The 26,111-nt window shown below is 48.9% G+C and overlaps 2 protein-coding genes across 3 annotated transcripts; both read right to left on the reverse strand.

The window, feature by feature from the left end:
* Positions 1-702: 702 nt before the first annotated feature.
* Positions 703-12,879, reverse strand: LOC134564431 (ciliary rootlet coiled-coil protein 2-like). The gene is made up of 11 exons (XM_063423284.1): positions 10,417-12,879; positions 9,854-9,976; positions 8,954-9,057; positions 7,874-8,012; positions 7,524-7,717; positions 6,030-6,157; positions 5,664-5,833; positions 4,791-4,862; positions 4,338-4,460; positions 3,390-3,516; positions 703-1,412 (listed from the first exon to the last, which is right to left on the reverse strand). The coding sequence occupies exons 3-11, from the start codon at positions 8,983-8,985 to the stop codon at positions 1,345-1,347; spliced, it is 1,053 nt and encodes a 350-aa protein (XP_063279354.1). The 5' UTR covers positions 8,986-9,057; positions 9,854-9,976; positions 10,417-12,879; the 3' UTR covers positions 703-1,344.
* Positions 12,880-18,162: 5,283 nt separating this feature from the next.
* On the reverse strand, positions 18,163-24,832 carry LOC134564434 (serine/threonine-protein kinase PAK 1-like). 2 transcript variants are annotated; one of them, XM_063423288.1, is made up of 7 exons: positions 24,533-24,825; positions 23,578-23,695; positions 22,662-22,761; positions 22,038-22,234; positions 21,573-21,707; positions 20,223-20,416; positions 18,163-19,754 (listed from the first exon to the last, which is right to left on the reverse strand). In XM_063423288.1, exons 2-7 carry the CDS (start codon positions 23,653-23,655, stop codon positions 19,658-19,660), a joined length of 801 nt encoding a protein of 266 aa, XP_063279358.1. In that variant the 5' UTR covers positions 23,656-23,695; positions 24,533-24,825; the 3' UTR covers positions 18,163-19,657. The 2 variants fall into 2 exon arrangements, with proteins under 2 accessions (XP_063279358.1, XP_063279359.1); XM_063423289.1 differs by lacking the exon at positions 20,223-20,416 and having other exon boundaries at positions 24,533-24,832.
* Between the last annotated feature and the right edge of the window lie 1,279 nt (positions 24,833-26,111).

Consider the following 26,111-nt stretch of genomic DNA (forward strand, 5'->3'; position numbering starts at 1 on the left):
GGACCAACACAAGGTTGTATTATTCAAAGCTCTTCATCAACTTCTTCACACTGATGTCTTTGTCTGTGTGTGTGTGTATGTATATGTGTGGGTGTGTGTACCAGGTTACCTAGGACTGAAATGCCAAACTGCACTCCAGACGAGATCTTTCCTTCTTTAGGTCTTGCATTATATTTTCAAACTGCACCACGTGATGGAAAACAATGGGAAATCCTATCTGTGTCTGAACCTGGGCTTAAGAGGAATTGGTCCAAAAATGAGGGCTGTTGCCATCAGCTAATCTATGCATATTTAGCCAGTAAGTCCAAGCCAGTGTGTCCTCAGAAAAACACCACTGCTGTCCTTGCATCCATTCAGCTAGGTAAGAAGGACAAAGCCTGTCCAAGATGCATTTTGCAGCCTGCTTCTGCGGGACAGCCTTTGTAGCATAGACAGGCGGCCCAAAGCTCTGGCCACAGATCCCATCCCAGGGGAAATGAGATGCAAAATCTGCATGGGCTGTTGGCACTTACCTGTTGTCCCCTGGCAGCATCCAAGGCCTTAGAAACGGTGCCAAAAGCCCTACAAAAAGGACAGCGGTGAGAACAGAGAAGCTGTTCAGTGCTGAGAAGCAAAAGGCAGCCCAGGAGGGAGCTCTCTGCTGCCTGAAGCATCTCTAAAACACCAGAGGTCATCTACTCTTCAGCCAATGGCACAGCAGCCCAGCAGCCCTCTGCCGTGCAGCGTGTGCAAGAGAAAAGAGGCGTCCAACAGGAAAAAAAAGGGCTGCTACAAATCTCCAAAGGACACACTAGAATATGGATGTGGGGGTTTTCTTTGCCTTTTCCTTTCTGTGTCTGTGCGTGTGGCGTGCCTTTCCAGGCAATGAAACACGTAGGCCTGTTGGGCCTTCTCACCTCTCTCTTGATTCTATCCGTTAAACTCAGGCAACACCACACAGCCCTTCTTAGTGTCCTGACCACTGAATATTGTTTTCAGCAAGATTTTGGAAAGAAAACAGCTGTTATCTGACAGCTATCAGGAGGGAAGCTCTCTCTCAGGTTTTGCTTCCTTCCTTAGTGTGGCCGTCTTACTTTGACTCATACAAAACCAAGTTTCCTAGGAAAACAAGCAAACTGGTGCCACACGCTTGAGGGACAGGAGGGCTTCCAGGTGCTGCTCCCTAAAGCAGGCAAGACTTTGGCAGCATCCAGTTATCTTTGATGATGCCATGTGATCAGTACTGAGACAGGGACAATCTAAAGCCGGGCTCTGAAGATGCTTGCAGCTTGCCTGACTTCCCACTTGATACTGCACCACCAAAATACCTGGCCCATAGTTGTGTAGAAGGAAGTGTGGCTGCACTCACCCACTGCCAATATGTTGCCAGCCAGTGTATTTCTCTGCTGGATCTGCCATGCTCACAATGCTCCCTGAAAGAAACAAAATGCAAGAAGCAAACTTCAAAAGAGAGATACTGACTTCTAGGAGCTCTGAAACTCAGCTCCACTCTGTGAGGCTCTGAGCAATTCATGGTCGGTTGCCTTACAGTGACATCAACAAGAACAACAACAGCAGCAGCCCCAGCAAGCCAGGCAGCTCTGAAACACACACGGCCTGCACACAGTCTGATTCTCCATACTCCTTTGCAGGTTTACCTTGAGAGCAAACTAAGCCCAGGGAGAAACCTTCAGAGCACACAGAGATCAGAAAGGAACAGGCACCAAGGCAAGTGATTGCAATCTACAAAGGGAAGGAGGGCTGAAAAATCATGACCCTTCCTTTTCTTGGGGAGAAACACTCTCTTGTGAGATTCCACAAAAGGTTTCATACTTTCAGAGTTTAAATGCCCCCTGGGATCTGGGGTGAATTTTTATCAACAGCTGCTTTTTGCAGAGCAGAAAGAATATTGCAAAGTGAATTCCAGGAGAGGAGGGCACTTCTCTACCTCTCAGCAGTTTGCCTAAAGAATGCCTTGCCAGTTTTAGAGAACAGCAGCTCATGCCATCACCAAGAACAATGGCTGTAAGAATTAGGACTCTCTTCCTTTATGAGCAGCCTAAGTTCCAAAGATGACTTTGCCCATTCCCATTTAGTGAAGAACTACAACTCCTTGTCTTCAGCCTGGGAGGCAGCAGGCACCAGCACTGGGCTCGGCCTCCTGAACACGGCCCACGTGCCCCATCTTCCCAAACGGGCACGGCCGAGACGGGTCACAAGGACAGCGCCGCTCCTCAGGCGCTGCCGTGACACACACAGCTGCCCAAAGGAGGCGCTGATCCTTTCACGAGTCCAGGCAAAGCTGCAGCACCGTGGCGGCAGCTGAAACCTCCCAGCTAAGGAAGGCTCCAGCCTCTGCAGACACATCAGCCGTCAGCGGCAGGGCAGGTATGACTAAAAGCTTGGCAAAGCCCATGAATGGCCACTGACAACCACTGTGAAGAAGCCACAGCCAGACCGAGCTCCATCACAAGCTTGTTGACACCACTCGAGACAGAAGATGGTTGTCTCAGAGTTCAGACCCACGGAGGAGTAGATCAATCCACCCTCTGTCCCAAGAGTTGATGGCAGACACTGAGTAAAGCAGGCTCTCTTTACCTCACCGGTTATTCTCTGACAGCCCTGCACTGCCAGCCCTTGCCAGTTAAAAGAACCAGCTGAGTTTTACTGCAGAGTCGCCAAGGCCTTGGTGTGCTTTCCTAGAGTATTGAGGCCGATGCTTAGTATTCCAAGAGTATTCACTGGCTGGGCATTAACCGTGACAAAGTGCCCCGTACTGGAGGAATGTGCTGCAGAGGGGCTGCAGGCTTCCTCCTGAGAATTGCCTGCAGGGCAGTTTTGTCTGACCGTGCCACATTGATGTGACTTTTCAAGATGTACCTGATGTTCTTTTCAAGGAGGTTGGGTTAACCAAACTGTAGAATTCTCATCACAACCAAGAAGGAATCGTAGAAGTAATACCAGTCCTAAAAACAACCCCAGTATGAAACCAGCCCCACAGCCAATCAACTTCTCAGAAGGATTTGGTCTCCAAGGACCAGTGACAAGTCAGGAGTCTAAAGGGAATCCAGGAAGCCAACTGTGCTGATCACTTTGGCCACACTAGCACACACACTGTGTTCACTGGGTCATTTGCTAGGTCACAGCCTTCTGTGGTTTGGGAAACAATCCCTGCTTTTGCCTTTCCCGCACAGGGAAGCTCAGGCAAAGCCCACCCACTCCCAGCTGCCCTCAGAGGCAAAAGGAATGCCCCACGAGCTCCCCGGCTGCATCCAAGCACAACAATGGCTTCTGTAGGGAGTCCAGAATGTCGATGTGACACTGGGGTGAGGAGGAAGATGTGGTACAGCTGATGCTGAGGCACACACACAACACACTGCTCCATTGCACAGGAAATCCACAGGACGTACTCAGCATCTTCAGGCATTGCTTCTCTCTCTCCTGGCTTGACCAGCATGAACTGTCCATGCTCGAGTTTTCAGGCTGCAGAGGGGAGACTCCTTCTTTGGAGGACGCTGCTGCAGAGCCTGTGTCCATCTGGGACAAGAAATTAATTTGTGTCAGAAAGGTGGCTGGCAGAGATTCCCCAGACAGCCCATTTCAAAGGGAAGCCCTTTGGAACAACACTGGTGTAAGGCTGCAAGCTGAGCTGTCAACTCTTCCACCTCAAATCCAACCCAAACAAGCAGTCAGAGACTACAGCTTGGCACAGCCAGCCATAGTAGAGACTGTGAAAGGGAAAAAGCAACTTGAAATTTCACCCTCTTCTCAGCACTGCATTCACCATGGACAGGGACAACTTGTTCGGAATCTGTGTGGGTCACCACGTTCACCTGAACAGACCTCTCAAAATACAAAGCCAGCACTTTGTGGACAGCAGAAATACATTCACAGCATTGCCGGCCCACTGGCCAAAGCATTAGCCCTGCTGCCCACGGCAGCCGCTGAGATTCAGTGGCCCAGTAAGAGTCCTTGTGACCAGCTGCCGTGGAGAACACAGAGTATTGCCTCCATCTACCTGCTGCTGTGCAGGGGAAAGGTGAGAAGAGGAGAGACCCCTTGTTGCATGAGTGCAGTGCCTACTGCTCTTCCACTCACCTGCTTTTGTTCACACAGCCTGTACTGCAGCTGGATCCTGCGCATCCTTTCCATTTCTTCTTTGTGTCTCTTCTCCATTGCCTTCATCTCCCTCTGAGCTTGCTGTAGCTTGTCCTTGATATTGTGTCAGGAAAAATCTTACTAGCACCTGCCTCTGTGCATCCAGTGCCTGCAGTAGTCCTTGCCTTCCCTCGCCTGAGATCTATAGTCCATGGCGCCATTCCTGCCCTTCCCTCTGCTACCTGGCTGGTCAGGCTCACCTGCCCATTCTCCCGCTCCTTACTCAGCTCCAGCCTCAGCTGCTCGACTTGCTGCTGGCTTCGGATTAGCTTTCTCTCCATCTGGTGCATTCTGGTTAAGACAGCAGCCTTCTGATGCTGGAGCTGCACAGAAAGGAAGAGAAGACCGCGTTAAACTTCCCACACACCACTTGTGTGGCAAGCAACATTGATGTGCTCATGCTCTCCAAGAGTATTCTGTTCTCATTCTTGAGTTTACCAAGGCCTAGCTAAGACACAATCCCACCCAGACAGACATTGTGCAGAGAAGCAGAGCCATTAAGGAGCTCACAGGAGTCCAATACAACACACAAACTCTCTTTTCACACTCTTTGCCTTTTGACTGGCTCTGTTTCGTATGATTGCTTATTCTGCTTCTATGATGACAGCTTCCTGCTTCATGTCAAGCAGCCTTTTCTCCTGCTCCCCCTGTACCTCTGCCACGAGGTTTGCCTGTTCCTCCAGCTGCTGCTGCGCCTCCAAACGCTGTTGTTCCAGCTGTCTCTCCTGCCGAGGGGAAGAGACATATCCAGATGAAGTCCCAGCTATGCTCTCCAAAGAAAAAAATGGAAGCCTCATCCCTTCCACAACCCCTGACCTGAAGAGTTCACAGTACTGTCTTTGTGCCCTCCAGCACTCCTGTCTTAACCAGAAACTTAGCAGGAGGGTCAGCAAGTGAAAGGAAAGGAGATGCCACCTTCCTTCCCTGTTCTGATGGCTGCCTGTTTCCTGGCCCCTCTCTCCTCAGCATTTCGGCCTATTTTCTGAGCCTCTCTTCTCAAAGTTCCTCTGCCTTTTGATCAAGGAAAAGCTGCAGGTGGACTGCAGGACAAGGAGGGGGCCAGCACCCCAACGCCCTAGTCACAAGACAGGCCAGCAACAGGGACCTGTGGCATATGTTTCAAGCCCAAAGGGAAGATGTGCGTCCACTGTGGAAGGACAGAAAGCAGGGAACCCCGCTGCTGGGACCGCAGTTGGCAGCGAGGTCAGCAGCAGTTGGCTGCATGGCACGAGGCTGTGGGGAAGATCCTGCTCCTTTGCTGCCATGCCTTGGGTGGTGACCACCCAGCCTCCTGGGGAACTTGACTTTTGCCCATCCTGAAGCTGTAGCTGCATTTACTGTCCCAGCACCATCCTCTACGTCTTCACAGGCCTTCAGGTATGATTCCTTGAAGCCCTCTGCTGCCTGGCCCAGCAACATGTAGCCTACAGCACATGCTTGCAGCCATGTCCCATCCTCAGGCTGCTCTTCTGCTAAGCCTGCCCACCCAGCTAGCCTGAAAACTTCAGGTGCGTATTGTTTCTTACCAAGTTTTCCTGGAGCTTCCTTTTTTCCTCTTCCTGAGCAGATTGCCAGAGTCTGAGAGCCTTGATGTACTGCTCTTCCATCCTGCGGAGCTGTTGGGCCATTTCTTCACATTGCTGCTTGCTGAGAGATCTTACAGCTTGCAGCTCACGACCAAGGCCCCTCACATCCTCTGCAAAGATGGCAAAGGGCAAGTCAGAGACTCCCCAAGCAGAGCACTCTACTGACCTTAAGCCCTTTCAGTTTCAGGCAAGGAGGGACCTGCGCCCAGCTCCTTCACTCCTCAGAAGCGCTGCAGACAGAGCTGGCTACAAAGCAATTGCTCTAGGCAGGGCAATCACCAGAAACAAAGCGCACGAGGCTCTCACCAAGTATCACCTCCTTGGCCTGCGTGGCTGTGCGAACTTGGCCTTCCAGACAGCTCCTGGCCATCTCCAGCTCCGAGATGCGCCGCTGAGCCGCCTGCAGGCTGCTTTGCAGGCTCTCCTTCACTGACCTACAAGTTGTGAAGATGAAGAGAAATTGTTCCTGACGCCCAGGGGCACTTTTTCCAGTAAGATGTACCTTCAGATCCCTATACCTGATGATGGAAAATGGCTTACATGGAAACTCAGATACAGCAAGACTATTTCTGCCACTCAAAATAGCAAAGCAGGCGCCACCAGGTGATTGGGTAGCCTTTCCTCATGACCTTGCCCAGGACAGAAAGCCCAGCTGAGTTTGATCTCAGCAGCCAAAGCTCAAATTGCTGTTGCGTGACGTATCCCACATGGGACGTATCCACCACATGGGTGGCTGTGCCCACAAAGTCTCGGCCAATGAGCAAAAGCCCAGCCTCTGCTCCCAGCCCTGAGTTCATCAAGAACTTCCAAGTCACTTAGCAGGGCAACAGAACACAGTGAGTTCCTTGGTGACTTGTCAAAGTTTAAAGCTATTCATTGTCTACCTAGAGGTTCTTTGTTTTCCAGACGCTGTCTAAGTAAAAGGGACTAAAGGAATGCACTGAACTATGCATGAAAACTCCGGCTTCTGGCAGCATGAGTAGGAAACCAGAACAAGGCTTTCATCTGAACAAGAACTGCTTGGGAGGAGGGACAGATATCTTGCCATTTCAGTTACTGGAAGTTCATGAACAAGAGCACTTGCTACCTTGATTTAGGGCTAACTAAGCCAGCAGTGCACAAATGTCTGCGCACTTTTTAAAAAGGAAGTGGGACCAGACAAAGGCACCTTGACGGGTTACAGCGATGGGTGGACAAGGGCGCAAGCATCAGTGCTCAGCAAGAATCCCCAGACACTGTCAAGATTCACAAGACCTTTCCCTGCTGCTGCTGCTAGTAAGCAGCTCTAGGTCCTGCACCATACTTCACCAGAGTTAGCTCAGAAGACTCTCAAGATTTTCAGCATGACCCTCCAGCTTCACCAAAGGGTCAGCACCCTACTCACAGCAATCACATATAAGAGCATTGAATTCTGAAAATACCATGTAAACTACTTGGCAAGGAAAGATTGATGTTCACGTGCACTGAAGGAGAAACCAAAACCAGATAGAAACTTCCATTTCAGCAAACATCTGCATGGTTTCCCTGGTATTCAATTCAGTGCCAAGTTGCATTTGCCATAGGAATGTGCAAAGGGTCCCAAGCAGGCTCCCAAGAAGAGCTTTGAGAGCTTGAGCTGTCAGAAAAATAACATTCAGGTATTTTTCTCATTGTTTCATTTTTCTCATGTCTCTCCACGTCTCTGTCAGAGAAACATCCGGAGAGCACACAGGAGGCAATCAATCCTGATAGAACGCTTACCACCTTTGTAATTACAGACCTTCAATAATGCCTCATCCAGATTCTCCTCCCTGCCTTTACCTGGTCTCTACCAGCTGCTTGGAAAGGCCTCGTAGCTTCCGCTCCGTGCCTGGCAGCTGGGCTTCCAGGGCAGCCTTCTCTTGTGCCAGCACCGTTTCCTCTCTGCACACCTGGGACAGCGTGTCCCCTTGGCGAGAGGACTCCTGGAGCAGCCTCTCCAGAACCCTGGGGGACGGCCCCTGTGGGCGGCAAACCTGGAAGCAAGGGGGGCACCATTTTCCAAGAGGAACAACAACAACAACAACACAGTCTCGGTCTTAGCTTGCTGCCAGCAGCAGCATTTGGGGTGGTCTTGCTAGGGCGGCAGTCCCCTCTCCCACAAGTGCTGCCTAGGAATAAGGTGAGCGTACCTTTGGCACCGCCAGAGGAACCTCTTCCTTCAGCAGATCCCTGTGAGGCTGCAATTCCTCCGCTGTCTCTGCTGACGTTTCAAAGGCCCGGGCTAGCGAGGAGTGGTGCTTTCTCTCAAGGGCAGACAACTGCTCCCATCTACGCCAAGGGACAGACAAATAAGCCTTTAATAGCAACACAGTCTCCTTGCAAAAACCACAGCTTCATACCATGTCCCACATAGGGCAGGCTCAGGGGCTTCCAACAGCCCTCTAGTTCCACCTCAAGAGAATGCTGCAATGCCCTCCCTAGACCAGCATGTCTCTTTGTCATTTGTGCAGGTGAAAGAGTCTGTAGCAATGAGAAAGTAAAACCAGCTTCCAGAAGCCAAAAGCCAGGTACTTCCAGAAAGCTTAACAGCTTCCTGCCTGCTAGGTCTTATGCTGCTCTCTGATACAGTGGACTGATACTGGACTTGTAAAAGTTGTCTTTGGCTAAGACACGCTTGGCAAGTCCAGATGAGTGCTCTCACAACTACTCTTGCTTTCACTAGGGGAACAAGGAAAGAGCCTGCAAGCTACAGCTTGAGGAGGAGATGGGTACACATTTGCAATCCAATAATGAAGAGATCCCAAGATGGTTTAGGCCGGCAGGGACCCCAGGAAGCCTCTAGCCCAGTCTTCAGCTCCAAGCACTTGGTGTCAGCTATGGCATCTGGACAGGCTGCTCAAGGCTCTATCCAGCTGGGGCTTCCAAATTTCCAGGGCTGGGATCTGCACAAGCTCTCTGAGGTGCTTCTTCTGCTGCACGATTGCCTTTGCAGTTCAATTGCCTTTGCTGCCCTCAAGCCCAGCCTGGACCTCCCCTGCTTTTACTCTGGTCCAGTTCTCAGTGCTTTTTGTCAAGGTTCCAGGAGCCAGTCCCAGGAGGCAGCAATGCTCTAGGTGGCTCAGCAGCCGGACCTGCCCACGGGCTGCCCTACCCCGACTGTGCTGAGCAAGTCAAATGATGAGAAGCCAATTTGTTCTTTGACACGGGGACTCCTAAAGCCCAGCAATGCCCACCCCTGCCCAGAGATAGTGAGAAAGCTTAGCACACACCTGAAATCCCGGGCTTCGCACACTCTATCCATGCTCTCCTGCTGCTCCGCCTCTCCTGCCTGGGCCCAGCAGTCCTGACTGGCAAGAATCTCTCCTGCTGGGGCCTGCAAGGAATGGGCAGGGAAAAAGCACAAACAAACAGTAGGGAGTAGGGATGTTGGCTCCTGAGAGCTTTGAGAAGCAGAGACACAGCTCACGTGAAGACAAAAGCTGGTGTGTGGGGGTGTTGATGTGGGTAAGCGACTAAGCCTTGGCTTGCTCTGTAAGCGTCTGAAGAGAAGCAAGGAACATTTCCCTGCTTGCCTGTGGTCAACTGGCTTCCCCTCAGGATTTCAGGCCTTACAGAGCAGCCAAGAGGAACTGCATTGCAGACCTTCAGAGACAGACCTTGTCTCTGCCATGCACAGCTGCTCAGGATTCTTCTCAGCAAACTTGGGTCATGTCAAGGTTAAGGCTGTCCTGGAAGCAGTGACTGTGGCTGCCTAGCTAGGGCAGGGAGAGGGGCAGGTCCCTGCAGGCAACGGTGCCTCCTCCCTACCCCACAAGGCTGTGAACTGCGCCTTGGGACCACTCTGTGCGCTGACAACAGGAGCCTGCACAGACACTGTGCACAAAGGGGCTCACTTTCACACCAGTAGCACTAAAGGACATCCTGCTGCCGCTTATCTGACACCAAGGGAAGTTCACAGTGCCTGTCACAATGCCAGGAAAATGATGCCTGCGTGTGGAAGTTCAGATCCCGTTTCCCACCTGTCAGTGGACGGGCTGAAGAGCCAGGTCATGGCAGCACTCCAGCCCTCAGCATCTTCAGCCACAAAGGGCAAGTGCTGCCTGATCACAGACCTGCAGCTCTGCGCTGCACCAAAGCTTGGCACTGTACCAACCAAAGCTGCCACTTACTGGTTCCAGATGCTCCGGCCCTGGACTGACAGCACGTGCAGGTAAGTTGTCCTTTGCCTCTTCTTTAGCCTCTGGAGGAAGAGAGCGAGCCAGAGGAGGTTCTTCTGCTGGTGCTGTGGTGCTCTGCAGACAGACAGCAGCGTGAGGGACAGAGAATAACCTGGCGTTTAGAACCTTCTTTGTCCTGAGCTCTATCCCCAGCTGTGGTAAGGACAAGTCATGGATTTGGATACAAGTGGGGTCCTCAGTCATTAAAACTGAATTCAAGGGGGCTGATGACACTAATGTTTGGATGGGACTGCATATGCTTCCGAAGGAGATATTTCAGCCTGGCTACAATCAACGTACAGCCTCCTGTCTGCAAAACTTGACTTTCATTAGTTAAAAGCTCTTCAGCGGAAAAGGAGGAAACTGATGGAATGCTTTTGGTAGTGCTCATGCAGACATTGACGCGTGCTTCCTTTCAACCTGCCAGGCTGGCTCTCAACTACAACAGACCAAGCCCACAGCTTGCTCCACAATCCTCAGACACCAGGAATGTCAAGGGTGCCCATCCCACTCACCGAACCACGGCCTTGACTCCTTCCACCTCTGAGGCGACCTGCAGGTGGAAGGGAAAATGAACCAGGTGATGTTACAAAACTGTCTGTGCTGAGGAAGCCCACAGAATAAGATCACCCAAGCAGAGGGCATTTTCCTTTCACAGCATCCCTCCCAGAGCAACACTTCTTTAGCACAGCAAGCAAGACTGCAGGCCAATACCCTAGGCTGTGTCAACCTCTTGCCGGCCAAGTTTCTGTTAAGAAATTTGGCCGGGAAAATGCAAATTGTTCCTCAGCACTCAGGGCCTACATTGTAGCTCATTGTCCACGCTACAGCTAAAGTGGCTTGTTTCTCCTCTCTTTCCTGGGCTTTAATTTTCTTTTTGTAAAATGCATGCAGCATGTCCCTTGTGGTTGCTGTGAACAATTCCCCACAAAAGCTTTCTCCAAATGCCTCTTAGTGCTTGCAGTTCTGTTCAGACACAGCACAAGCCCAGCTGTGGGCTTCAGGCGCACACACAAGACGGCTTGGCACTCGGCCCTTCAGCCCAAAGCCAATGGCTCTTGTAGCACACAGAGAGGGTCCAGTTCAACAGGCGCATCCTTTAAGGATGGAGCACAGAAAAAAGCTGCTTTCCCTCAGTTCTGGAGAGAACCGCACAGTTTTTAGAAGGACACCTGCAAAGCTCTCCTAGCCTGAATTTTGGAAGTTGTCCACAGCCTGCTGGGCAAGAGACACCCTCTTTTTAGCCGAAGCTGTTGGCAGAAGCTCTACCAACACAATGGCACCTTTATGGCACTTTGCTCTCAATGTGCTGCCCCAAGGGATAAACTTCGACTTACGTCTCAGACCATTCAAAAATCTGCGGGATGACACTGATGAAAAAGCCCTGCTGACTGCTCTACGGACTCGCTCCATCGTTTCAGCAGGGCTGCTCCAGTCCGTGGGTCAGAAAACAAAAACGGAAAAAAAAACCCACTTGCACAAGTCCCCAGACTGCGCAAGGAAAAAGGGACACAAAAGGACACCCGTTGTAATCCACGGACTGTCCAAGAAAGAGGTGAAAACAAAAGACACCTTCCCAAGTCCCCAGACTGTTCAAAAAACAACGAAAATAAAAAAGGACACCGGCACGTGTCCGTACACCCTACAACCGCAGGGGAAAAAAAAAAAACAATGCCTACACAAGTCCACAGACTTGTGCAACAGCAGGCAAAAGAAACAGACTCCCTTGTCAGGGCACAAACTGTTGCCTGAGAACAGCTCCGTCAAGGCAATCCTCCTGCAACGAGCACGCCAAGAGCTGCTCTGGGCGCTGATGCCTTGCGTGCACCAGGGCAACCTCGTCTTGACAGCACTGTGATGTGGCAGCCCTCCACTGACATCACAATAGCAGCTTCTATGGGTTGCTCTGTGAACTTATGCATAGCAACCCAACCTCCTCTGATGCAAAAGAAAGCCCAGAAAGTTCTCCTCTGTCCCAAAGGAGCACAAAACCCCCTTGCAGTCCGTCACCCATAGCTCAGAGGATTGTTGCCCTGAGATTTCCTAATTTGCTGAGCGTACATATTAAAGTGGAAGTGTGCAGCTTCTCACACTCGTAAATGTAAACACAAGATCGTGTTTTGTAAATACTGCCCTTGTTATGGATTCCTTCTCCAAGAGAAGGGGAGGTTGAATGACAGCCTCCTTGACCAATGTGGGTGAGAGGTGGAATAACCACCCTCCAATCCATGGTCACCTTGTGAGAGGTATGTAATAGGAAGAATAAACTAAGGGTGGGCTCTCCTGCCTGCTGCTCTGTTTGAACCCAGACCTCTGTCTCCTGAGTGTCCTTATCTAGCTAGGCTCGCGGTGACAGAGGATCAAAAGTAACACAAAACAGACACCGAGCCCATACCCCCTGTATACCAAGCTGAACACTGAAAAAGAACCGGGATGTGAGGAAACCCAAGAAAACGTGCCCTTTGGCCACCACTGCTTCTGACTAAATTCAAGAACACTTGCTTAAATTCTCAAAGGGAAACTGTGCTTTAATAATATCCTGGAAAGTTCCCTAAATTGGAATGCCTGTCATTCCTATCCATTCACTGCATGGCTAACACCAACTAGCACACTGTAAGGCGTGCTGAAGGAAGAAGGATACCTTAGTGGGGAAAAAAAGCTGAGCAACAAACCACCCATATGTGTTTGTATGACACTGAACAGCGTTTGTGTGGTCAATATGGCAGGGACATGTCCTCTGCAGGGAGCAGTGCCCATGTTCTGTCCATGGTAGGGACTGCCCTTGGAGAGACCTTCACAGTGTGGATGCATCCATGGGCACATTTGCCCATTCTCTCTGCTTCCCTCAGCTCCCAAGTCAGCCCTTCTCTTGAAAATGTTCTCTGTCCAACACTAAGGTCCCAGTGCCTTTGCCAAAACCCACTGCCTTTGGCTTGGGGGAAACCTGCAAAGTCAGATTCCTCCATGCATGTGGGTTGGAAATCTCTATCCTGCCCATGGTGGATATGACGTGCTGCATAGCACTGCATTTTTCAGTCATTTGCTGCACTCTCATTTCTGGCTTGCAGGAGCTGAGTGAATTGATCCTGGTTTTCCTGAGCTAACTTAGTCTTGTCTTTTCTGGAGCACATAGCTCACACAACTGCAAAGTCCATGTCTGCTGCGGATAGTTGCAAGCACCAAACGGGGCAAACGATACCAAGTGCAGGTTCTGTGAAATTCTCCTCTGTCATTTCATTCCATACCTCCCCACAACGTGCCATGGGAAGGAGCAGACAGGTGCCAGTCTCACGGGGAACAGGAGAAGACAGCAGGTCAAGAACAGGACTTACGCCCATGGCTAGAGGAAGCAGAGGAATTTGGAAGGCAAGTGAGTGCTTGAGATGGCAGAGGCCTGCCAAGCTGCCTGCTCTTGTCTTGCTGCTGAAACCGAGAACTTTTGTGCTCTTGAGAACAACCCTTGGGCCTGAACCCCACTGGAATCAGAATGTCTTGGAGGGATTGGCATGTGCCGAGGAATGGCTTACACTGCTCATTTTTTTGGCAATTAACCAGGCCATGTTTTAGAAAGGAGGAACCCAAGTGAGTCTTCGGAGCTTCCTGGAAGGAACAAAGCCCTTTGACAGCAAGCAGCATTCCCTGGCTGTTGTCACAGGAAAAATCCCAACAAGCCGAAGACACCTGGATAAAAGGCTGAAGACAATTTGTGCTACTTTGGCCTGCAATAGCAAGGTCCTGGAGATGCAGGTGAAGGGGCACATAGTGTCCCTGTGTCCTGTTTCTGCATCCTTCTGGGAACCAGAGGAATCCTGCCTCCACCTGTGAGGAACTCAGCCTGGGAACTAATACTTCCTTTCTGCTTTGGCCTTTGTCTTTTTTCTTTCTTTTGGACAGGATTGCTTTGTAACACCAGCTGAGCCTGCCTCCAGCCTGGCTGACTGCACCCAGTCAGCAAAGGCACTGCAGGAAGCCTGGGGAGGAGGCACCGGTGCTCGAGGAGGCTTTGTGCGCTGGCAGCCCAGCGCAGGAGCGGCAATCAGAACCCCGAAATCCTGCACTCCATGGGAAGATTGCCTTCCTCGTCAGCCCGCGCTGAAGCTGTGCAGTGCCCCTGCTGCAGCTGATCCTGACGATAAGAGAGGGACTCAGGAGACATTTTCTGGGTTGTGAGCAGATCCGAGCAGGAGGCAGGAACCCCTGCAGTTTATTTACAAAGTAACTTATATACATCTTCTATAATGTCCATCCATTGGAGGACATTTCCCACCTCCTAATCACCACTGGTCAAACTGTCCATCACCTTTCTCCTCCCATCTAGTAATATGTAAACAATGGGAGACAGTTAGCTAAACATAGCCAGTGTTTACATTAACAAGCGTGAGAGAAGCTGCACATGCTCTTTCAATATGAGCACTTGACATACAGGAAAAAACCTCATGGCAACAGTGCCCCTGTTGCGAGAAAGGAGCAGAGCATCCTTTCAAACAGGCATCAATATGATTAGCTTTGATCTCTGCTGTTTATTCCTGGTATACTCCTTTTATCAGGTTACAGAGAGGAAAGCAAGCACAGCTAAACAGTTGGTGATTGGCTAAAAGTACATATACATATACATTAAATGATTGTTCATTGGTCCATGTTTTTTGGCATCTAGTTTACCTTTTGTTCTACCTTATGAATAGCATTCTGTTTTCTACATCCATGAGAAGGCCTAGCAAGTTGTTACACGTATTCAGCATCCGTGAGGAAGCATCCGTGCAAAGGCACACTAAATTATTACAATTGCTACTTTCTTACTAATTCAAGGTTTACGAGACCAGCACAGGAACAGTACAGACTCTCATACTGTTCCCTGGTAGCAGGGATTGTTCAAACCCCCTATCAATAAATCATGACCTCGCTCTTCTAAAAATTCTTCTACATGCCCCGGCGCTGTGCCTCACGCACGGACAGTCCCGTCACGACAGATTTTGTGTGTGAGGAGTAGGTTACCGTGGTTTCCCCAGCCACTTTTTTCATCACTAGTGCTCTATTTTCACTCATCAATGCTAGTTGTCACACCAAACACCAACATCAACCGTAAAAATTTAGTACACCACATGTGTTCCAGTGGGATTAACAGTGTCAGCTCCTTGCTGCAGAGCAGATCTATGAGGGGTTTTGCATGCTGAATTTCTATTCCCACAGACGTAAAATTTTCCATGTCAAAATCCCACGTGCCAAGCAAGCTTGGTGCTTTTTATGAGATAAGGTAAAAGGAAAGCTTGGTATGAGCACCCAGCTGAGATAGCAATCAATGGTTTGAGAGATGGCATACAGTAATATTTGCTTCTTGGTTCATTGTTCCAGCTAAACCTCACTCCTATGTCTGCCATGTGTGTACAAACATGCAGCAGCCCGGAGCAGGGCTGCAGTTCCCCAGCACTGCTGTCTGGCCTTTTCCTGGCACATGTGGCCCTGCAGCTCATGCAGCTGTGCTATCCCTCCCTACTGCTCCCATCACCAGCAGCTGGAGTGGGAAGCCAAGGTGCGGGAGGAATTCAGTGGCTTAAAAGTGGCTGGGAAAGAACGGAAATAGGCCAATATCTGCCAAAATGAAAACAACCAGAGTTCAACTTAACTCTCTGTGTGGAGAATCTGTCATTAAGGCCCAACCCAACATGCAAGCCAAAATCTTTTCTGATTTAATTTTGTTTATTCAGTTAGGCAGCTACTTTTCTAACAGGTTTCTTCAACCCATCTGAGATTCCATTTGCAAATTATTTTTGTGCTCCTCAGACTGTATTGCTTGGTCTGTAATACTTTTATTCTACTGAAAAGGTAATTTAAGAAACAAAAGGAAAATACTTGCACTAACTTACTACTTAAATTAAAAAGTGACATTTTGTGTGCAAGTCTCAAATCAGACAGGACAAAATGAGCAGGCAATTGATAGTCCAGGACCAGAATGTCCACATGCCAAAAAATTCCCAGGGTTGTTGTGCCACCTTTGCCCATGCACACATACAAACATAAACGTGGAAAGACACCGCCACAGCGCATCGCAAAAAGAATATTTCTCACCATTTCACCTCAGTCCTTCATGAAAGCATTCTGAAGCACCACAGCTTCGATCTGGTGAAGAGACCTAATGCCACAGGCAGCTAAGAGGGCTTACTGAAGTCATGACAAACTAATACCCTGTTTGGGTCTCTGGAATTCATTCTGACTTCCTGGACAGCAGAGAAAGATTCATCACTTGACAGAACAGCACTGATAGCAGTAGAGCAAAAAGGATGTGATAGGGAAAGTGTACTGACTAAATGAATTAGCAAGTTCAGAATATAAAATGGATTGTTGGAATCAAAAAAGGGTCAGGTGCACTTTGGATTTCATGCCTCTGTAGGAATGCACAAGGAATGGAAACAAATTCCTTGCTCAAAGTGAGTGAGAGAGGAATGTTTTCTTTTTAAGCACACACCCCACATGCACAGGGATATTGTACAAGCTGAAAATAACTGCACTTGGTGCGGTGGATTAGGTTTTGATAGTCCAGACACAGAGAAACCTACTTCTGGAATCAAAGAATTAGAAAACCAGAGAATCATTAAGTTTGGAAAAGATCTCCAAGATTGTTGAGTCCAACCTTTGACTGATCACCAACTTGTCAACTAAACCACAGCCACATCCAGTTGTTTCCTGAACACTTCCAGGGATGGTGACTCCACCAGTGCCCTGGGAAGCCCATTGCAATGCTTGACAACCCTTCTGAGGAAGAAATTCTTCCTGCCATCCAAACCTGAATGTCTGCAGGTGCAGCTTGAGGCTGTGTGCACTTGTCCTGTCACTGCCTCGGAGAAGAGGCCAAGCTCCAGCTGGCTACAACCGCCTTTCAGGTAGCTGATGTTGCCACTGTCATAGTCTCTGGCATTGCAATAATCACAACAGGAGAAAAGTTGGCATATGCCTTTTGAAGACTTTAAAGGATGGCAAAATGGATGGTCATGCTGACAAAATATTGGCAGTTCCCCTTCAAGTCTTTTCTGTCTGTTCCTTAGCACAAATGGGCTTGCTGCTGGTGGCAGTCAGCATGTTGGAAGGGGTTAACACAAATAGATTGAGACACCAGAAGGCTCTTGCCCCACCAGACCAGCAGGAAATATGTAATCTGTCCTCTGGGCTCTCATAACTGCTCATATCCAAAATAATATTATTTTGTCCAAAGTTGCTGGAAGATCTAATGTAAACCCTTCTGTGGGCTTTTTTTAGCAACATAAGGAAGGGATAGCAAATCAAAAAGGTTGGAAACGACATATCTATAGGTCCCACCAAACAAAAAGATATGTCCCTGCTGTCAAGAATTGCCAGAGTGGTTTTCCTTATTCCCTGGAAGCAAACTGTAAGCCAGCATCATGCACTGCAGAAAGTCTGTAGGATGTTCCCTGGGAAAACTGAGGACAAGCAGTTCATCTGAAAGAAAAAGTTAAAAGGGACCTTTTTCTCTAGGACCAGTTTTACTGGTCGGTACCGTGCTTCTCTCTTACACATGTAAGTGATGCAGAGTATTACAGAATAAAAATCCTGATACATAAAAGTGTCTCAGTTCCCTTCTCTCAGTTCACTTCTCTAGTTGTGCTCAGTGAAATGTTACTTTACTCTGCTAATTATTGGGGATGACTGAGAGACAGGAAGACTGATTCGGTGATCAGAGTTCGATTTTACTCAGGTTTCCCAAAAGCTTATATACTATTTCAAACAGGTTAATAATTTTTACTACAATAATCAGATTTAAAATCACACACAGAAAACTCACGCATTTTACAACAATCCTTTGCTTGCAGAAGTTGATTAAATCTTCTCTCTTCCCGTAAGCAGGTGTAATCCCATCTCCTGTAATTTTCACAGTTCTGTTGGTTCCTGCCATGGCACCTTGGTCATCAAACCAGCTATGCTAATCAAGTCTGTTTGACTCTCTGTCTTGTGTATTCCTAGATCTCCCCCTTCTGTATCAACCAAGAACACCCCCTTGATGGCTTTATTAATTAATCTCTGCACACATTGAAGCAAGCAAGGTATCATAACTAATACAATTATTATTACAATCATTACATGCATTCCTATCCTAAGAAAGTCTTTTAGCCAAGATGTCAGACCTTAGCCACTAAACAGGTTATCTAGCCAAGATCCAAATTTTACTTTTAGTTTAAATACACAGTAAAATATACGGAATAATTATAACAATACATAATATAATGCTTAATACATATAAGCTTGTTTCAACTAAATTTCTAATCTATTTATGGAGTCTTTAGCTTCTTAGGCGTTTATTCAGCAATTCAAATCTATCATCTGTTTCCAGGTTTTTTACACTTTTTTTCAGGGCTGAGGCCTCACAATTTTGCAACATAAACTGAATCTCTTACTAGATTAAAAAGAACAGAAAAATTTTGAAAAGCTCTGACAACAGTAGCAAGTTCAATAACTTGAGGGGATTTAAGTCTGCCACTGAACAATTCAAGACATTAAAAACATACAGGTCTTTGCATAATCTTTCAGCAGGAGTGTCCCCAGCTCCCCCCTTTTGTTGTACCAGAAGACGTTTGAGAACGCCATGGGCGCCGGGTCCGTTCTATAATTGATTGTCCTGTGGGTGAGTGAGGTATGCCCCTTTGGTGAGTGATAGCCCATAAGGAGAAGAAGTTTGCAGTTCTACAGGAAATGTATGTGGGCCATTATCTGTCTTAATCTGTTGTGGAATTCCTAAGGTGGCAAAGGCAGCAGCAAAATGACATCAAGTGTCTCTCCCTGTCTCTCCCGTGGGAGCTGAGGCAAACAGAGCACCTGAAAAGGCATCAATAGAAGCATGCACAAATTTCAAGCGGCCAGATTCAGGAATGTGTGTCACATCTGTTTGCCAAATCTGTAGGCTTTGTAGACCTCTTGGAATGACCCCTGTGTTCACATTAGGAAGGGAGCAATACTGGCAGTCAGGGCATATAGAAATGATATTAGAGGCTTGTGCTGGAGTTAATCTGAAAAGTCTTACCAAGGCCCCAGCATTTTGGTGAAAAAGGAGTGACTCAGTTTAGCTTGTTCTAGTTTGTTAGGCAAAACATGCTGCAATGATGTGTTGTGGTGTGGGTTTTTGCTTTGAGTTTTCAGGCTAGCTTTCTATTTCATTTGTGTGTTATGATTTAAATTATACATGCCATTGTGTGTCAATTCTCTGTATCCCTGCCTCTGTTGCTAGTATTTTCCTTGCCAATCTTCCCTCGCTCAATATATCATTTGCTGTTTTGTATCGTTACACTGCTTTTGCTATTCCCATTGGATTTCGTTCTGTATCCCTGCCTTGGACTCCTCCCTGAGTGCATTCTCATTGGTTGTTTGCTTTGTATTGCCCTGTCTATAAAATCCACGGCAAGACATGTGCTCCCGGTCCTTGGGGTTCAGCTTTTAGTTTTTATTCTTCAGTTGTACCTTTAATAAATCTCCTCAGTTTACCCCAAGACCCGTCTCGCCTCTGCTTCATCTCTGCACCCCAAAAGCAACCGCTGAGACCGTCGGAGTTCCTGAGCGGGGAGAAAGAGTCTCCCCGGGGGGAATGTGACGCACCCCAATGCTGGCAGCGCATCCTGGGAAACGCACACCGCAACAGATAAGGTGACCAAGGGGGCAATCCAAACCCCTCCAACAGAGCTTGGGGGTTTCTAGGATTTTTATTCTGAGTCCATCTCCAAGCTGGCATTGGAGAAGGAAATCCCGAACTGCTCCTGGTCATCTCCTCTTCCTCAGTTGCTTCACTGCAGCTTTCCTTTGTTTTAATTTGAAAAGCACCTGGAGTGGAGACTTACATGGCAGGGGTCCATGTGATCTGTAGAAGGAATAGTACAAGTACTACCAATCATAAAAACAACACCAGTATGAAAGCAGCCCCACAGCCAATTTCTCTGAAAGATTTTGTCTCCACTGGTTGGAGAATTTGAAAGGGGATCCAGGAAGCCAACTGTGCTGATCACTTTGGCCACACTAGCACACACACTGTGTTCACTGGGTCATTTGCTAGGTCACAGCCTTCTGTGGTTTGGGAAATCATCCCTGCTTTTGCCTTTCCTGCACAGGGAAGCTCAGGCAAAGCCCACCCACTCCCAGCTGCCCTCAGAGGCAAAAGGAATGCCCCACGAGCTCCCCGGCTGCACAACAACGGCTTCTGTAAGGAGTCCAAAATGTCTGTGTGAGACCACAGTAGTGACATTAATAGTGACTTTGTGACCCCCAGCAATGCTGTCCTAAGCAGAAATTTAGAAGGAGGATGAGCAAGTGGGAGAAAAGGAGATGCCACCTTTCCTTTCCCGCTCTGATGGCTGCCTGTTTCCTGGCCCCTCTCTCCTCAAGATTTCTTCCTGTCCTCAGAGGCTCTTTTCTCCAACTCATGAGGTGTCCTTGTGCTGCCTGCACTACTTTGCTGCAGGGATGACAGCAATCAGGCTGCCAGAAGAGGCTGAAGAGAGGCTCCGCTAATTTGAGAAATGGATGCTGTCCAAAGGGAAAAAACAAAAGAAATTGAAAGTAAAGAGCCAAAGGAGAAAGGAAAGCATCCTTTTCCAAACTGAGCTTCTATCAGGGTCAAGCTGGATTCCTCTAGCACCCAGAAACACAGACAGACACAAACGGCAGAGCGCAGATGGACTCAGCTCTGGCTTGCAGGCAGAGCAATGTCTTCCTTGGCATGCCCTTCCCCTCCTGTGCTGGCTGGCATCTTCCTTCACAGCTGGGACAGCCAAGGAAGTGGCCCGTTCACCAGCTCCTTGTCTGCCACAAAAACTGGCAGCAAAGCCGCAGAGGTTCTCATCTACTTGACCGGGCCAGGCAGCACATGCGGCTGGCACAAATCCTGCTCAGCTGTCCCTGTTTGGCTGGCAGGAACCTCTAAGAGTGGGCCAGGAGCGACAAGCTGGGTGCACTCTGAGGCTCACAGGCAGCTACACACAGCCCTTGCCTTGCCACAGACCAGTGTAGAACCGCTTGGCAGGGACTGCTTTCCTTGAGTTCTTCAAGCCCCACTGCAGGCCTCCACCCCCAGCACTGCAATAGTTCACTGCCTTGGCTAGCAGCTAAACCTGAACACAGCAGCCAAGAGCAAAAGGGGGCCTCAGAAATGACCACAAGTTGCGAGCTCTCCTCTGAGGATTACCTAAGACACTTGGGCTTGTTTAGCCTGCAGAAGGGCAAGCCCCAAGGAGACCTTTCAATCTTGGAAGGGGCTTAGAAGAAAGATAGGGACACATCTGTTAGCAGGGCCAATTGCAAGAGGACAAAGGGGACTGCTTTTAAGCTCAAAGAGAGTGGATTCAGATTGGCTCTGAAGGTGGAAACTGTTTTCCAGGGGAGTGCTGAAACAGGGGCACAGGCTGCCCAGAGAGCTGGCAGGTGCTCCACCCCTGGCAACATTCAAGGTCGGGTTGGATGGGGCTCTGAGCAACCTGATCTCCTTGAGCATGTCCTTGCCAGTGGCAGGCAGTTTGGACTAGATGACCTTCACTGGTCCCATCTAACCTCAGTCAGTCTTGGATCCCACTTGGTTTCCATTTGAAAAGCACCCAGAGCAGAGATCACTACAGGGGGCCCATCTGATGTCCTGGAGTTTGTGCGAGGGAAGAGCTGGTGGGCCTGCAGCCGCTTTGCATCGTACCTGCAGAAGTTCCTTGGCAGAGCCTCGCCTGTCCACATCCATCTGCAGGCAGCAGCACAGAAAGTCACGCAAGGCAGCGGGCAGCCTGAGCGTGTGCACATCTGGTGCCCCCTGCGTGCTTATCAGATACATAGCCTGAAGGAAAGGAAACATGAGAGCCTTCCTGTTTCTTCCATATCCTTAAATGCTCACCTAGACGCCGTATTTCAAGCTCCAGTCTGCAGTGGCAATTTTTTGCCTAGCAGACCATTAGAGATGAGCCTGCTCTCCCAAAAGACAAAAGGCTCTGGTGCAGCCCCAGTTATTGCAACCTGCAAGAGGCCTTGCCTTGACAGCTCATGAGAGCCCCAGGGACCTTTTTTCAAAGTGGGCCTTGGTGGAACCAGTTGAAGCTGTGGGCATGGGATTTTGTCTAATGGAGACAGACCAGAAGGACACCGGTACCTGAGCGTACTTGCACCTTACCCTGGCACTGTTTAGACGAATGTAAGGAGTCTCTCTTTTGGCCATGTGTATTCCTACGATGCCAAGGGACCAGATGTCCACTTTGGGGCCGTATGGCTCTCCTCTCACCACCTCGGGTGCCATCCAGCGAGGGGTGCCGACCACGGACTTCCGTTTACTGTGCTCAGGGGTGAGCCAAGTACAGAGGCCAAAATCAGCTGAGGAGAAAAACAAACACTGCTTCAAAGAGGAAACCAAGGAAAAGGGTTTCTCACTCCAAGTCTCACAATGCAGTGCTCAATCTTGCTGGAAAAGCAGCTGTGCTCTCTTTCCTCAGGACTGCAGCCAAGAAAATTGAGAGTTGTCCCCTTAACAAACCTGCCACGATTCCCACCTTGGCTTTTCCTCATTCACATGAAGGTTTACACTGTAACTCTCTCCCTTTGGAAGGAGCACACACAAACCAAAGTTACTCTGGACACCTTGTTCCTCTCAGCCCCACTCAGCACCTTCCAGCTGCACCCTGAGCTCGCAGCAGTGATCCCTGCACTCTCAGCAGCTCCACTGCTGGCACCTGGCAGCCAAACAAAAGCAGCCCCAGCCCAGCTCCTCCCCGGAGTGCTGCGCCTGACCAAGAACACTCACCCAACTTGACGGCGCCATCCCGGCTCAGAAGGATGTTGTCACTTTTGATGTCCCTGTGGATCACCTGGTTGGCATGAAGGAAAGCCAGGCCTTGCAGGCACTGAGAGAGAAAAAAGAAAGAGGAGGCCAAAAGTTAGCCTGATCTGAATTCATCACACACAAAAGGAAACTGCTCATGAAGATTCACAGATCCCACAGGAACACTGAGTGCTGGCAAGAGGAAGAGCTTGCTGCTGCAACCCCAGGAGAGCAGGATCTTTCCAAGGGAAGGCATCTTTGTTTCTGAGGGGCAAACATCCGTCGTTGCAGGAGTCTGTCCCCTGCAAAGCCAGTCACAATACCGCTGCTCCGGTGGATATGTTCTCCCCATCCCAAGGACAAAGGAGGGTTTTCCAAAAGAGGAAAAGTCCCTGCCTTAGGTACCAAGGGGATCACTGTCGGGCGGGAGACTGGAGGACAAGCGTTTGATGGCTGCCTCCACAGCAGATTTGGAAGTAGCTGATGAGTCAGTTTTCAGCAGCAAGCACCATGGGGGTGCCATGCCATCCCTTGAAGCTGAGACCTGTGAGAGATGAGTCTCCCTTTGGCTTTGCCGTTGGTCTCAAACTCGGACACCTTTGCATTTACAGGCAAAGAAGTCAGTGCAGAAAGATTGTGGGCAAAGGCTTGGAGAGGCAAAGCACAGAAGAGAAAATACAAAGGAAAAGGAGACAGAGAGTTCAACAATGGTAGAGAAGCGTAAAGAACAGACTATAGTAAGGGCAGGGACACTGGCAGACAGTTCCATCCAGATGCTCTTGCTTCTCTGAAGCATAAGAGCAAGACAGAAAGAAAGCTCTGAACATGGAATCACTCAGCAGAGCTTTCAAAGGACAAGCCCATCCAAGCCATCCCAAGCACAAGCAGGATTCCTTACCTCGCGACAGACTGTTGCTATGTGTCCTACATCCATCCTTTTCTTTCTGACAACCTCAGCTAAAGAGCCTCCGTCCATGTACTCCAGCACCAGCAGGACAGCCCCATTGACAAGGTAGCTGGAAGAGGAAAACAACAGCGTGGAGCTGAATGTGCAAAGCTAAATTGCCGTACGGAAGAAAAGCCTACAGTTGAGTTTTGCTTCCAGGTCACTGCTAAATGAAGATGGAATGAAATGAAGACACGCTCCACCTAGGCTATCCAGTGCTTGCAATCTGTGCTGTCTAAATGGGGAAGACACGTCCACAAAAAAGGAGACGGTTCAGGTGGCAAGCAGGCAAAAAAGGCTGTTTTGGGAGGCAAAGATAAATCTGGAAGCAGACACATCCCAGCAGCTGCTTCATCATCTTCATACACAAATTGCACCCTTAATTCCAGCAACAAGGAGACACAAGTGTTCAGAGCTTTTGCCTTGGGCAAGTGGGTGTGCAGCACTGTGGACACCCTTTGGGAATTCTTGAATAAAGGACAGTCAAAAACAGGAAAACCAATTTCAAACCTGGCAAATTCTGTGTCTCCTAGTCTAGTCTTTTGGCATGCATAGCAATGGAAAAGAGTGGGAACATGGCAAGGCAAATCATTGCTGTGATGCTTTGTCAGCACTTCTCCTCTGACACTTGGAAAAATTCATGCCCCAAAACAGCAAAAGAACATGCAGCCAGTGAACATACAGGCTGCTGGCTTAGTAAGAGAGCCAGATTTCTAAGAACAGTCTCCAAGCTCTTTATGCCAGGAACCATTCCTGGGGACAAAATGCAATCTCCTCCCACGTCTCTTACAGGAGTGGATTGCTGCAATAGAAAGATCGCTTTTGAGCCAGTGAGGAAAGAGCTTTGCAATCTGTGCCTTGCATGTATGCAAACGAACATTCCCAGAACAACACCAGAACTATTTACCTTTGTAGGTAGGTGACAATATTGGGGTTTCTTTTTTCTTTCAAGACCAGGATTTCTTTTAACACTTCCTCGACACCCTGGTGCTGGAGATTAAGTTCTTTTATGGCCACCTACAATGATGTTGAAAGCTGTTAGGAGCACACATTACATGAGCCTCTTTCTCCCGTGCGCTCATGAGCCTGGACGCCTTGTCACCTGGGTAAAAAGGGAATCCAAACCATCAACCACAAAATGCTAACAACACTCTCTGCACCCACAGACTTCTCAAATAGACTTTGTTTATCGCTTACACACCTTTTGCTAGCCAAAAGCAATGTTGCTGCTGTGAAAAGAAATTGAAACCGCAGATAACACGTTAGCATTTCTAGGGGCTTTGACCAGCACTTCAGAAACTGCTGCCATTCTTGATTGTGCGCCAAAGTAAATACAGACAGACATGAAGGAGAAAATGCTGTCCAGAAAAGAACTCCAAGGCGACTCAAAGCAAAGTTGCAATTCTAGCACATCCCAACTTCTTCAGTTTGGATTTTGCATCTCTGAAGAACGTTCTTCACCACGCTCTAGACTTGTAATTATGTAGTGGGTTTAAAAATGAAGAATCCTTTCTGTGGTACATTATGGATACACACCAGGTTGAAATGGGCTTTAGGGCTTACAGAATGCCTTGTAGTGCAGTGCCTCCAAGTGCAGTTCTTGAGCGCAGCACTGCAGGTGGATCAGGAACTACTCCAGGACAATGGAGTAGTATTTGCTGAGAGCCACCAATGAGAATTCAGGACTCTGAACTTTTAGCCCCAAAGAACAGTGGGACTCTCCAAGACACCATCGTGTCTGTTCAGTACAAGCAGCAGCTCTGTAATGGCATGTCACTGACACAGGACCAACACAAGGTTGTATTATTCAAAGCTCTTCATCAACTTCTTCACACTGATGTCTTTGTCTGTGTGTGTGTGTATGTATATGTGTGGGTGTGTGTACCAGGTTACCTAGGACTGAAATGCCAAACTGCACTCCAGACGAGATCTTTCCTTCTTTAGGTCTTGCATTATATTTTCAAACTGCACCACGTGATGGAAAACAATGGGAAATCCTATCTGTGTCTGAACCTGGGCTTAAGAGGAATTGGTCCAAAAATGAGGGCTGTTGCCATCAGCTAATCTATGCATATTTAGCCAGTAAGTCCAAGCCAGTGTGTCCTCAGAAAAACACCACTGCTGTCCTTGCATCCATTCAGCTAGGTAAGAAGGACAAAGCCTGTCCAAGATGCATTTTGCAGCCTGCTTCTGCGGGACAGCCTTTGTAGCATAGACAGGCGGCCCAAAGCTCTGGCCACAGATCCCATCCCAGGGGAAATGAGATGCAAAATCTGCATGGGCTGTTGGCACTTACCTGTTGTCCCCTGGCAGCATCCAAGGCCTTAGAAACGGTGCCAAAAGCCCTACAAAAAGGACAGCGGTGAGAACAGAGAAGCTGTTCAGTGCTGAGAAGCAAAAGGCAGCCCAGGAGGGAGCTCTCTGCTGCCTGAAGCATCTCTAAAACACCAGAGGTCATCTACTCTTCAGCCAATGGCACAGCAGCC

Source organism: Prinia subflava, chromosome Z (assembly GCF_021018805.1).
Source record: "Prinia subflava isolate CZ2003 ecotype Zambia chromosome Z, Cam_Psub_1.2, whole genome shotgun sequence".
NCBI classification, from domain to species: domain Eukaryota; kingdom Metazoa; phylum Chordata; class Aves; order Passeriformes; family Cisticolidae; genus Prinia; species Prinia subflava.